This window comes from Kogia breviceps, chromosome 12 (genome assembly GCF_026419965.1).
Source record: "Kogia breviceps isolate mKogBre1 chromosome 12, mKogBre1 haplotype 1, whole genome shotgun sequence".
Lineage (NCBI taxonomy): Eukaryota > Metazoa > Chordata > Mammalia > Artiodactyla > Physeteridae > Kogia > Kogia breviceps.
In genome coordinates this window covers 85620371-85634086 of record NC_081321.1, presented here as the reverse complement: position 1 = coordinate 85634086, position 13716 = coordinate 85620371, and the positions used below count along the sequence as shown (strand labels likewise).

At 49.2% G+C, this 13716-nt stretch overlaps 1 protein-coding gene across 1 annotated transcript in view; it reads right to left on the bottom strand.

Annotated features, from left to right (window-relative positions):
• The window catches only part of STAB2 (stabilin 2), a 148144-nt gene that overhangs the window by 11161 nt on the left and 123267 nt on the right, over positions 1 to 13716 (bottom strand). Inside the window, exons 54-60 of the mRNA XM_059080137.2 lie at positions 13568 to 13624; positions 11979 to 12105; positions 10497 to 10646; positions 8435 to 8539; positions 7000 to 7107; positions 5059 to 5252; positions 2711 to 2852 (exon numbers count right to left, since the gene is read on the bottom strand). Of these exons, the coding sequence (XP_058936120.1) occupies positions 2711 to 2852; positions 5059 to 5252; positions 7000 to 7107; positions 8435 to 8539; positions 10497 to 10646; positions 11979 to 12105; positions 13568 to 13624 (883 nt within the window). The remainder of the gene's footprint in view (positions 1 to 2710; positions 2853 to 5058; positions 5253 to 6999; positions 7108 to 8434; positions 8540 to 10496; positions 10647 to 11978; positions 12106 to 13567; positions 13625 to 13716) is intronic.

Genomic DNA, 13716 nt, shown 5'->3' with positions numbered 1-13716 from the left:
ACCAATATAACAGCTTGGGGAAGGATGGAAAGGTATTTAGCCTTATCTCCTTCCCAAGTCAACACGATTCTTTTTTAAAAAATTAATTAATTAATTAATTTTTGGCTGCGTTGGGTCTCTGTCGCTGCGCACAGGCTTTCTCTAGTTGTGGCGAGCGGAGGCTGCTCTTCTCTGCAGTGCGCAGGCTTCCCTTGTTGCGGAACGTGGGCTCTAGGCATGCGGGCTTCAGTAGTTGTGGCACGTGGGCTCAGTAGTTGTGGCACGTGGGCTCAGTAGTTGCAGCACGCGGGCTTCAGTAGCTGTGGTGCACGGGCTCAGTAGTTGTGGCTCGCGGGCTCGAGAGCACAGACTCAGTAGTTGGGGCACATGGGCTTAGTTGCTCCATGGCACGTGGGATCTTCCCGGACCAGGGATCGAGCCCATGTCCCCTGCGCTGGCAGGTGGATCCTTAACCACTGCACCACCAGGGAAGTCCCCACAATTCTTAATAGTGCCCTTGAGTGGCTATAACAGTATATTTGATCATCCTTTACTGTTAGATATTTGTTATTTCTAATTTTTTGTGATGTTAGGTAATGCTGGGATGGTATGTTTCCCGTTATTCAATTCTTAGATTATTTCAATAGGATGTGTCCCTTGAAATGGCACTACCAACTCTCGGCATGAATTATCGCGAGGCTCTCTGCACACGTTGCCAAACTGGTTGGCCCAGAGGCTGTGAGCTTGCCCTCCTCGGAACTGTGTGAGAGTAGGCACTTCCTCCTGAGTGTGGGATGCCTCTGTAGCCCGCCCACCAGGACAGCTGAGGCATTATCCCGATGCCGTCTTGTCTTTTGAAGGGTAACCACTCAGCTACAACAGAAGGTGGGTCCAATGTGACGCCCAGTCACTCAATATCACTACCGTCACTGTCTCAGTATTCATAAAGAAGTGGAAGAGCAAAGCCCCCTGGAGAAGATGGGTGATGTTCCACGAACTGAACAGATTCAGTGAGTCGTGGGAACAGGCAGGACTGGCTGAATGAATCGTGCCCTAAAGAAAAAAGCCAAGCGCCTCTTGACTTCACAGTCCTCGGGGCAAATGACTCATGAATCAACATCCCTGGTCCCAACTGCTCATTCTTGACCCCATCCTAAATAACAACGGCCTACACAATCTCCCCGCTTTGAAGTCCCACCATCACCTTGAAACAGAACTTGGAAGATCCACTGTCACCTTGAACATAGAATGTCCCCAGCAAAGCTTTCAAATTTCTTGGGGCCCCCTACTCCCAAACTGCTTTAACACCATCACTGGCTTGGTCTCTCGAGATGGAAACCTTACACACTATGGCCGACCCTTTCCTTTTCCTCACTCTCCATGGCCATGGTGTGCCCTTTTCTCCCTCATCTCACTCCTCTTCCCAGCAGAGACCCTGCTACCTTGGGGTCACAGCCTTGATGTTATGCTGTCCCTCCCGCCATTGCCTCATCCTTCCCAGCGGACCCCTGGTAACTGTCTGCTGTCCGTGAGTCCTCCCGGCAGAAATGTCTTGCCAGCTCTCCTGCGCAGAGCTCAACTCAAGCATCTCTCAAGCCTCTGCCGTAGCCCCAGGCCTCTATTCAGCTCCCTGGGATTCCCTCTCTCCTCCCACCCAGACATCCTTCCCTTCTCGATTCTTTTTTTAAAAAAAATTATTGCGGTAAAATATACATAACATAAAATTTGCCCTTTTGACCATTTTAAGTGTACATTAAGTACATTTACACGTACAACCATCACCACTATCCATTTCTAGAATGTTTCCATCATCCCAAACAGAAACTTTGTACCCATTAAAGAATGATTTCCTCTCCCCACCCTGGCTTATTTCATGTAGCATGTTTTCAAGGTTCATTCACGTGGTAGCATGTACAGAATTTCATTCCTTTTATAGGGTGAGTAATTTCCCACTGTATACTGCATTTTATCTATCCGTTCATATGTTGAACATTTCAGTTGTTTCTGCCTTTTGGCTGTTGTGAATAATGCTGCTGTGAACATGGGTGTACAAATATCTGCTTGAGTCCCTGCTTCTAATTTTTCTCTAACCAGCTTGCTCTCTCCCTTCATTTGCACCATCAGCATGAGATAAATTGCTGTCTTCTGTCTTACCACCTTTCTTCCCCCGGTCTTATTAATTTAAAAATGTCCTCAACTCCACTGGGAATCTCCTTGCAAGAAGAGACAGTGTCATATATTTGTCATATCTCCTATGTATTTCTCCTGCTTATATTTCCTCCATTTCATCCCCAAAATGGACTTGAGGTGTCTTAGGACTTGATGCGTGATAGGGACTGAACGCCTGTGTCCCCCACAAATTTGTATGTTGAAATCCAAACCTTCGATGTGCCTCCACTGGGTCCTGGGCAATGCATGGGCTGTTTGGTCCCAGTTTTTTTTTTTTTTTTTAAGATTTTTTTTTATTCCTGATGTGGACCATTTTTGAAGTCTTTATTGAATTTGTTACAATATCTCTTCTGCTTTATGTTTTGGTTTTTTGGCCTTGAGGCATGTGGGATCCTAGCTCCCCTACCAGGGATCGAACCCACGCCCCTGCACTGGAAGGTGAAGTCCCAACCACTGGACCGCTAGGGAAGTCCCTGACCCCAGTTTTTAATACTTTTTCCTTTTGCTCTTGCAGAGGTCCCTTCCCCAGGCCTGGAGACCAGGTGCTTTGGGCCACACTGACCTTGGAAATGGAGGTCAGCACAGTCGGCATCGGCATGGCACTGCCCATTGTCCTGCAGGCAGCGGTCGATGGGCAGCTGCTCCAGTTCACAGTCCAGCCCGTCTCCCACGTAATGACGTTTACATTCACACTTGTGCTTGCCCTGTTGGGGGGAGAGTGGGAAAGATGAAAAAGGCCCTCCTCTGGGCCCCCAGAGCCCCATGTGCTCCGCGGACCACCATCCAGCACAGGAGGTGCTCAGAAGAAACATGCCTGTCCTGTCCGGTGGGAACTGAGTTACTGTTCTGTCTTGCTTGTGCACAGGCTCAGGATGGAATGTCCTCCTTTACCTCTCAGCTCAGATGTCGCCTCCCTGACTCCCGGTCCCTTTTTATCACACTGGCCTGATTTTTGTTCCTCCTGACTCTTGGCCCTCTCCTCTCTGAAGGTACCTTGTACACTCATTTCTGTACTGAAGATGCCCCCACCCCCTACTCGTGTATAAGCTTTTGATCGCTACATCCTTGGCAGCTACAACAGCACAGAGTAGGTGCTTGATGACCATTTGCTGAATCGATGAGTGATCTAATTTAATGTCCACGACAATCCTGTGAGGTTCGCAGTATTATGAGGCCCACTTTGTGAATGAGGAAACTGAGGCTCAGAGAGGTTAAGCAGCCAGCCCCAGACCACACAGCATGTCAGGCCAGGAACAAAGACTCAAAGGCTGCCTGACTCTGAGTTCATGTTTATAACTATAATACAATCGACATCATCTCCCACCATCTTTCCTTCCCACCAGAGAAATGGGGCAACGGGGCACTGATTCCATTCTAGAAAGACCTGAGTGAGTGCCCAAACTGCACTTTTCCTGCCACCTCTTACCAACTCTTTTGGTTTTAATTAACTTTTTTTTTTTTTTTTTTTGTGGTATGCGGGCTTCTCACTGTTGTGGCCTCTCCCGTTGCGGAGCACAGGCTCCGGACGCGCAGGCTCAGCGGCCATGGCTCACAGGCCCAGCCGCTCCGCGGCATGTGGGATCTTCCCGGACCGGGGCACGAACCCGTATCCCCTGCATCGGCAGGCGGATTCTCAACCACTGCGCCACCAGGGAAGCCCAGTTTTAATTAACTTTTTATTTTGAATAATTTTAGATTTAGAGAAAAGTTGCAGAGAGAGTCTCCTTATATTCTCCACTCAGTTTCTCCTAACGTTAACATCTTACAAAACCATAGTTCATTGTCAAAACTAAAAAATTATCATCAAAAACTCTAGAAACAATAAATGCTGGAGAGGGTGTGGAGAAAAGGGAACCCTCTTGCACTGCTGGTGGGAATGTAAATTGATACAGCCACTATGGAGAACAGTATGGAGGTTCCTTACAAAACTACAAATAGAACTACCATATGACCCCACAATCCCACTACTAGGCATATACCCTGAGAAAACCATAATTCAAAAAGAGTCATGTACCAAAATGTTTATTGCAGCTCTATTTACGATAACCAGGACATGGAAGCAACCTAAATGTCCATCAACAGATGAATGGATAAAGAAGATGTGGCACATATATACGATGGAATATTACTCAGCCATTAAAAAAAATGAAACTGAGTTATTTGTAATGAGGTGGATAGACCTGGAGTCTGTCATACAGAGTGAAGTAAGTCAGAAGGAGAAAAACAAATACCGTATGCTAACACATATATATGGAATCTAAGAAAAAAAATGTCATGAAGAGATTAGTAGTAGGACGGGAATAAAACACAGACCCACTAGAGCATGGAGTTGAGGATATGGGGAGGGGAAAGGGTGGGCTGTGACGAAGTGAGAGAGTGGCAGGGACATATATACACTACCAAATGTAAAATAGATAGCTAGTGGGAAGCTGCCGCATAGCATAGGGAGATCACCTCTGTGCTTTGTGACCACCTAGAGGGATGGGATAGGGAGGGTGGGAGGGAGGGTGATGCAAGAGGGAAGAGATATGGGAACATATGTATATGTATAACTGATTCACTTTGTTGTAAAGGAGACACTAACACAGTATTGTAGAACAGTTATACTCAAATAAAGATGTTTAAAAAATAAATAAATTAAAAATTTAAAAAATAAAATTTAAAAAAACCTAAAAAATTAGTGTTGGTGTATTATGATTAACTAAACAATAGACTTCACCGGTTATTCCAGAAAGGTCCTTTTTCTGCATAGGGTACCACTTCGTATTTAGCCCGCCGACTTAACAAGAAATAGAGTCAGTGGGCAGAAGGCTTAGGAAGAGGCCAATGGTAACCTGAGTGGAGAAGCAAGGCTGAGGCTGAGGCACAAGGGCTCCCCACCCCCAACTTCCCCGGGGAGGCGAGACTCACCGGGCCGGTCATCTGGCAGGTGGCGTGCTCATGACACCCGCCATTGAGGCCGTCCGCACAGGGGTCTATCTCCGTGCAGCTGTGGCCATCCCCCTGGTAGCCCTTCTGACAGCTGCAGGAGACCTTCGTGCCCTTCTGGGAGCACTTGGCGACCTTTGCACACCCCCCGTTGTTCTGTTTGCAGAAATCCACAACTGCAAGAGCAGAGGACAAGGGCTCAATGAACCATGCTCTGTGTAACACGGGCTTCAGACTGAGGTGTGGGTCACCCCAGGACCAGTGGCGCTGGGCGAGACAATGGGCCCCAACATTTCAGTGCCTTCCCTCCCTGTGCCCGGTGGCTTCTGCGCTGCATTTGCCAACACTAGTGTCCTGTGGCGAACAGCCTCATAGACCAGGCCTGGTGACATCTGTCTACCTCTGCCCTTTTTTTTTATCACATACTTTACTTTGGTAGTAGTTTTCTAATGAGTTTGGGTTCTTAGTGTTAGGACATAGTTGCGTGTGTGTGTGTGTGTGTGTGCGTGTGTGTGCGCGTGCGTGTGTGTGTGTGTGCGTGTGTGTGTAGAGTGAGTGCAATACCAAGCACCTTGTGACACAGACATTGTTACCCCCATTCTACAGATTAACAAATGGAAACTCAGAGCTTAACTGACCTGACAAAGGCAAACCAGCTACAACGTGGAGGGGCTGGGATTTAAACCCAGGTTGGTTTGACTCCAAAGCCTGCGCTTTCCCCACTGTTTTGTGTGCCCCTTAACCTTTGTTTTCTTAATCCCCCAAATTTCAACCTAATAGTAGATTAGCTCCAGCCTCAGGAGTAGCTGGAAAGTGCTCTGATTTCTCTTGTCTGACTTTTTGGCTAGAGTGCTGGCAGCCACTTGAGCCCCTGAGAGCATATGAACACGAGGACAAAAGGCCTCAGCCTAAGGCTGGCGGAGCAGAAAGACAGAACCCGGGTCTTTGCTGCCACTGCCGATGCTGAGCTACTTCTAGACTGCCTCGTAGCAGATCACAAAACAACAGGTGTAGCAAGACCGCAGTTCTGTAAAAGGAAGTATGTATCTCTATATGAATATCTACTCATGAGAACAGCTGGAAAGTATGCATGCCCAGGACTAGTAGCTTTCCCCCAGTACCTAGCGTATTCTTTTTCTATAGTAGTTGATTTTCATGGTTGTCCAGCTGAAGACTACATTTCCCAGGCTCTCTTGTCCTAGGTGTGACAGATGATGAGGTTCCAGCCAATGGGACGGAAGCAGACAGGATTTTAGCAGCTTCTAGGTGTGTCCTTAAAGGGAGGAGGTTTGCCTCCTTCCTCTCCCTCTCTATCCTGCTGCCTGGGATGTGCTTTGGTAGTGACCATCTCGGGCCAGGCAAGTGAACGATGACAGAGCAACAAGATAGAAGGAGTCTGGGCCCCCAGATGACCTTTCCGAGTGAAACCCTATGTTAGCCCTGGATGCCTCCATGCAAATTGCTATAAGAGATAAAAATAAACATTTAAACATCTGCCTTGTTTGTGCCACTGTTCATCTGGGTCTCTGTGTGGCTGAACCTATATTGTAACTACTAGAGACAGAGACGTTTCAGGGTTCCAAGTGGTTCTCACCGAGTGGTGAGAGCATGTGTAGGTTTCACTGTTGTTTTTAAAATACTGTAGTATAGTTTCTGAATTTTTTGAAGTAAGACTGGATTATCTGTAAAGTCACAAAAATAAGCATAAAACAAAGTGCATCACAGTTGGCAAAGCAGTTTCAAAGTCATGACCTGGGAAGTGGGCAGGTCAGGCGCGAGCAAAGCCATCGAGGAAACTGAGTCGCAGAGAGGGTGGGTGTTGCCGAAGCAGCCCGAGCAGGAGGCAGGAGGGCCGGGACGGAGCCCCAGGCACCCTGACCAAGAGCCGCTCTGCTATTCCACCCACGCACGGATGGGACCTACCTGTACACGTTATTCCGTCCCCTTCGTAATTCAGGTTACATTCACACGTGTTGTTCTCCTTACAGGTGGCATGAGCAGAACACGGAGGCAGGCACACGAGGGGCAAAGCTGCAGAGAAAGAGGTCACCGTCCATCCCGCACCAGGATGTGAACGGTTGGGACCCACCTAAGGCATCCTCCCGAGACCCCATGTGGCCTGCCACTGTGTTGCAAAAGTGGCCCCTTATGGCGGGCAGATGGGGTGATTTGCTAAGGTGCCTCCCAGCCTGGAGATTCTGAGATTCCGGAATCACTCCTCTGTATTATTAAGACATTATTTCCGAAATGTTATCCAGATTAAAATGCAAATATGTTACCCTTAGGGGCAACCAATGAACACTTTATACCTCAGAGCCCGCCAGCAAGGGTGAATTTAGCAGATTAGCTCTTTGGCCCTAAGGGCATGGGGTGCCAGAGGAGATGGTTAAATTGGAGGAGAAGTTCCAAGGCCTTCTGTGGGCACTGCAGAGCTTGGGAGAAGTCTGGGGCTTTGGTGACTGGAAGGGGCTGCGGTATCAAGAGGCAGCATGAAGCCTCGGGGTGATTAGGAGAGGAGGAGGGGGCGAGAGGAGGGGGGAGAGAAGAGGGGGAGGAACTGAAGCTAAGGGGACGGCTGGCGTTGTGGAGCGTCAGGTTGCCGATGCCCATGGGAAGAGCTTGGTCTTGCCCTCCTGCCCCCAGGGAGGATGAAGTGACAGTGCTTTACATTGGAGAATTCAACCTTTGAGCGGAACATGAGGCTTGGGCTTCGAGGGAGGCCTCAGAAAACTGACAGCTCAGTAAGGATCAAGGTCATGACAAGGATGACAGTGACAGATGGTGATAAGGGCAGCGACTGTTTCTGAGCACCCCACATGCGCCGGACGCTCCCAAACCATGACCCCGACCCTCACAACAATCCTCCCCTGAAAGCCGTGCAACAGGCTCTCCTTTTTCGGGTGAGCACATCGAGCCTCGGAGAGGGAGGCTTAGCTGAGGCTGTTTGTCTAATAAGCAGCTGAATCAGGGGTCAGATCCTGGACTCCACGGAACAGCACGTTTTCTGTGAAACCCTTCACCTCTGTGTCTGCACACATCTGGGCCTAGACCACGATCCCTAGGGACCCTTCCTGCCCAATCCTGTATTCTTTGCTTGAGGTGGGCCCTTCCATGATTGACAGGACTGCATGCTGGTTTCACGGGTTTGAGTTAAAGCTTGTCATCTAGTTTCCTTCAAGTCACCGGATCTCCGGACCCTGGGGCCACACAGCCAAGTCCTCTATTCCTCGTGGAAAAGGGAACCCCTGCTTTGTTGGTGTTTTCCGATGTCGCTCAGACCCCCACCCTCAGTCGGCCGCTCTCGGCAGGGCCCGCTGCAGCACAGGGCCGCCGGCAGGTGGCCGCCCCCAGGACAGACCTGTCTGAGTGTCACAGAAGCGGCCCGTCCACCCCGTTTCACAGACGCACTGCCCGGAGCCCGTGATCCCGTCGTTGCACTGTCCGTGGTCCGAGCAGCCACAGGCTGTAGAGCAAGTTGGAGTGTGATCGGTCAACAGAGATCGGGGATTGAAATCCAATCAACCAAGCCCACTGACCACGTGTTGGCTGTGCTGTTGGTATGGAAGGCACCGTGTCTTTCCACATTCATTCACTCATTCATTTATACCATTCATTCAGACTTTCAAAAAATAACCTATTCAGTGGCTATCATGAGGCAGACACTAGCAGGCAGCAAGGAGGTTACAGCAGAAAACCCAAGACATAAGGTCCCTGTTCTCAGGGAGCTTCTAGTCTAGCAGTACCTGGTTATCGAACACATAATTATAAATACAGTGATTGTTGTAAACCCAGAAGTAGAGGGTATCATGGGGTATGTAACTGAACAGCAGGAGGAGGGAACATCATCTGGGCCTCCTAACAGGGAAATGGACCGAACGGTCAAACCTTCAAGAAATATACCAGGGGCTTCCCTGGTGGCGCAGTGGTTGAGAGTCTGCCTGCCGATGCAGGGGACGCGGGTTCGTGCCCCGGTCCGGGAGGATCCCACGTGCCACGGAGCGGCTGGGCCCGTGAGCCATGGCCGCTGAGCCTGCGCGTCCGGAGCCTGTGCTCCGCAACGGGAGAGGCCACAGCGGTGAGAGGCCCGCGTACCGCAAAAAAAAAAAAAAAAAAAAAAAAAAAGAAATATACCAATCCTTTCTTACCACCTCCAGCAGCAGCACTCTAGTCTGTGGCAGCACCGGCTCTCACCCAGAATGCGGCGTTAGCCTCCCCAAAGCTGGCCCTGCTTCTGCCGATGCGCTCCCATGCTGCGCTCTCCACGGGGCAGCTGCGGCGGTCCTTCCCAATCTGCTCAGGACAACCCCCCCCACCCCCCACTCACAATCCTTTGCTGGCCGCCATCACACTTAGATTAGACGCTGAAGACCTGTCTCTGGGCAAGAAGCTCCTATGTTATCTGGCCCCTGGCGACCTTCAGATTCCTTCTTCTCCCTTTCTCCCTCTTCTTTGCCCACTCTGCTCAGCCACCTTGGCCGCTTTGCTGTTCCTCGCATGCCGAGCCCACGCCTGCCTCAGGGCCTTTGCACTTGCTTGTCTCTCTTCCAGGAAAGCCATTCCTCTAGCCTGCACTGTCCATTAGAGCAGCCGCTCATCACACGTGGCTGTCTAAATGTAAACTAATTAAGATAAACAAAAATCATCAGTTCTTTAGTCACAGGTTTTGGGTGCTCAACATCCACATGTGGCTAGCGGCTACCATTCCTCGTGGCGGAGTTACAGAGCATTTCCATCATCACCGAAATCTGACCGGACACAGCTGCTATTGATAGTCCCACTCCCGGCCCCCTCACCTCTGTTAGGTCTCTACTCAAATATTTCATGAGATGTCTTCTGGACCATTGCCTCCTTTCTTTCTCTATTACCTTCATCTGCGTCATCTTCTTTATGCCTTTATATCTATTTTTGTTTCTGTCATCTTTGTCTGTTTCCTCCCTTTGAATGTACACTCCTTGAAAGCTGGGATTTTGAAAGCTAAGTTCTACAGCTTAGAACCATTCCTGGCTTTTGATCAAGTCACTTAGCCTCTTTGTGCCTCAGCTTCTTCATCTGCTAAGTGGGGATAATAAGAGTACCCACCTCAGAGGCTTGTTGTGAGGATTAGATGGTTCAACATACCTGCCTGGCACATAGTAGGCACTCCACACACATTAGCTATCAACATTAGTAAGGACTCAGCATATATATGATAGTTGAATGACTGAATGAGGGTTGGTCAGCCACAGCTTGCCTTGGTGGCTGCAGGGGATGTGAGTTTCACTTCCAGAGAGGAGGCCCTTTCAGTGGATGGAAGCTGGGAATATATCCAAGGAGGAAAAAAGCATGCGAGGGCAGGCAGATGGGAGGTGGGTGGTGTGCGTCGGGGCAGGAGCATACAGCCGAACGACAGGCAGAAGCTCAGGGGAGCGGGTGCCACGTACGCTGACAATCAGGCCCGAATCTCCCTGGCCAGCACAGCTCACACGCTGTCCCGTTGAAGCCGGTGTTGCATTTACACTGTCCCGCAGGTGAGTACTGATCAAGGCAGACACCCCGGTTGTTACATGGGGTATCTGGTCCTCCAGGGCAGGCTGGAAGAGATGGAACAGCAGTGACTTAACAGCCTCCCCAGACCCAGAGCAGCTCAGCGCCTTTGTGAACATGCTGCTAACCCGCCCTCAGATGTGGGTTCTGTCCTCTGTGGCCCCGGGGACATATCCACATAGTGTCACTGGATGTTTAGAGGAAGCCACTGGCCTGTGGCTTAAATATATCTGATAAAACGGGCAGAGCAATGTACCGAACTGTGCATTGTATTTGGGGGTCAGGAGACCTGGATTTGTGTTGATCTGGGCTGAATAATGAACTTGCTCTGAGCTTCGGTTCTCTTAGCTCTAGCGGAGGAGGAGGAGAAGAGTGCCCACTTGACCTATTCCACGTTGTGGCTCTGAGGACCAAATGAGACACTGTAACCACAAGCATGTGAAAATATAAAGCACTGAACAAATATAAGGGATGACACTGACTTTTATGAATGGTCTATGCTTTAGTGACGGAGAGCGGAGTGGAGGCTGAGTGATTGCGTGGATTCCCAGCCCAGAATTTTCCCAACTGGACCATGATGAATGGAGTATGCATGGCACTTAAAACCATGGCTTCTGGAGACATACTGTGGGACCTTAAGCGTGCTTCTTATCCAATCTGTGCCTTCATTTCGTCATCTGTACAATGGGGATGACAATGGAACCTACTTCCTAGGGGTTGCTGCAAGGTTCAGATGTTCCCGTATATGGGAAGTAGCCCTCAATAAATGTGCTCACTTAAATCAGTGCATGGTGGATGGGAAGTTCTGTGGCATTTGTTATGCTTTTGCTGCTGTGTTGTTGGCTAGAAGCTGTATCTAGACAAAGGGGTTTCAGGAGCCCTTTCCTGAAAGGGTGAGGTGAGGGAGGAAGGGCGATGTTACACATAACAGGGGAGATTTCGGGAAATAACGGCCCATTCATATCACATTGGTAAAGCAACCTGTCAAGGCAGATGTCTTTAGACGCATTTAAACTAGCATGCTTATGAGTATCATAGACTGGTGTCAGAAATGAGATATGGTGTTTCTAACACCATGGGAAATGTCTTATGCTATAACATCAAGCAGAAAAGCATGACACATGATTTATAGTCTATGCACGGTAGAATCTCAGCTCTGTAAAAACCAAATATGACAAGAAAAAAAAAAAAAGGAGAAGGAAAGCTGCACAGCTCTTCAGAATAATTGCTTTTGGATCTTTTCTTAGCAGAATCATTAAGAGTGATCTACTCCCCTGCTCCCCATGCATGCCCCCCGGCCCCCCATACAGTACTTTCGAATGCTCCACAGTGACTGTACGATCATTGCAGAATTGCGAGGCAGTAAGAGGCTCCCTTACCCTGACAGTCTGGCCAGAAGTAGCCCTTGCAGCACTTGGGGAGCTGTATCACCAGGGTGCACTGCTGCTTGCAGCCTTCCAGGTTCCTCCTGAAGGGCAAGTCGTACAGACACTTCCGCTTCTCACCCTAAAGAAAGAGATTGAACCATCCCTCCACCTTCCATCCCCTTGGGCTCTTGGGCTCTAGTCCGCCTCCAGTGGGGGATCCCGGGTACTGCCCAAGTAGAAAATGGGACTCGGGGTTTCCCTGATGGCGCAGTGGTTGAGAATCTGCCTGCTAATGCAGGGGACACGGGTTCGAGCCCCGGTCCGGGAGGATCCCGCGTGCCGCGGAGCAACTAGACCCGTGAGCCACAATTACTGAGCCTGCGCGTCTGGAGCCTGTGCTCCGCAACAGGAGAGGCCGCGATAGTGAGAGGCCCGCGCACCGCGATGAAGAGTGGCCCCCGCTTGCCAAACTAGAGAAAGTCCTCGCACAGACACGAAGACCCAACACAGCCAAAATAAATAAAATAAATTAATAAACTCCTACACCCAACATCTAAAAAAAAAGAAAATGGGACCCAATGGTCATGAGCCCTGTACAGGGAATTCTCTTCTTAGGGGTGTAGAGAGACAAATGGATGGGGGAGGGGGCAGAGGTGGAGTCCATGGAAAGAAGATTTCTCCCCATCGTAACCCTTAGAGCTGTTTGCAAAAGGTGTGGTTGCCTGAGAAGGGAGTGGGGAAGAGGTGGCTTTCTATCAGGAGAGGGGTCTGTGGCCAGGCCCCAGGATCATCAGTAGAGAGGGTATGGGGTTACAGTTCATTTTGTAGGGGTGTTTCTGTTAGAGGGGTTGCTGGTAGAGTAGAAAGAGCTTGGCTTTGGAGTAAGTACTAAAACTAATACTTAATGAGCACTTGCTATGTGCCAGGCTCTGTACCCACATTTAAAAACTTACTTTTCCTAAGAATCACACACAGAACTGTTATTAGCTCCATTATGCAGAGGCAAAAACATAGAAAATGACTTGCCAAAGATTACCCACGAGAATTTGACCCCATAACTGTGGACCCGAAATTCCACTGGCTTAACCGTTACTCTTACATCGCACGCTGGGCTCTAATCCTAGCTTTGCTCCTTACTAGCTGTGTGGCCTCGGGCTGATTGCTTGTCCTCTCTGAGACTCATCTGTTGCAAGTGGAGGTAATATATTTTTCTATGAGAATGATAATGGGGAATAGGGATAATGTCAAAATAAAGGGGCCAGCACAGAGCCGGGGACATGAACAGCAACCAACAAAATACAACTATTACATTTATAATTATAATTATCTTTGCAACCCCTTCTAGGTCTGTAATCCCATGACTCTTCTAGACAGTTCTTAAAAGACGGATAGTGGGTTGACAGGCTGCCTGGGCTAAGAATGTTCATCTCTAATCCCCTTGGCCTGATTGTTGAAAGAAAGACATAAACGAATTACACACAGTTATAACACACTTGCAGATGCACACACATGCATGCCCACTCACAGCTACCAGGAGACTGGGGTCTGATAGAGAAACAAACCTATCACTCTCCAAACGTTATCACTGTGTTCATAATTACCTTTGGTTTAGTCCACCCGGGGCAGCTGGGAGTATGAACACAGCTCCCGCAATTCCCCTAGTATGCAAGAAAAGAAACACTGAAACATCCAGAATACTGGGAAACACAAGGAATGCCCCAGGTAAATGCCTTGATTATGTGACTAAGAA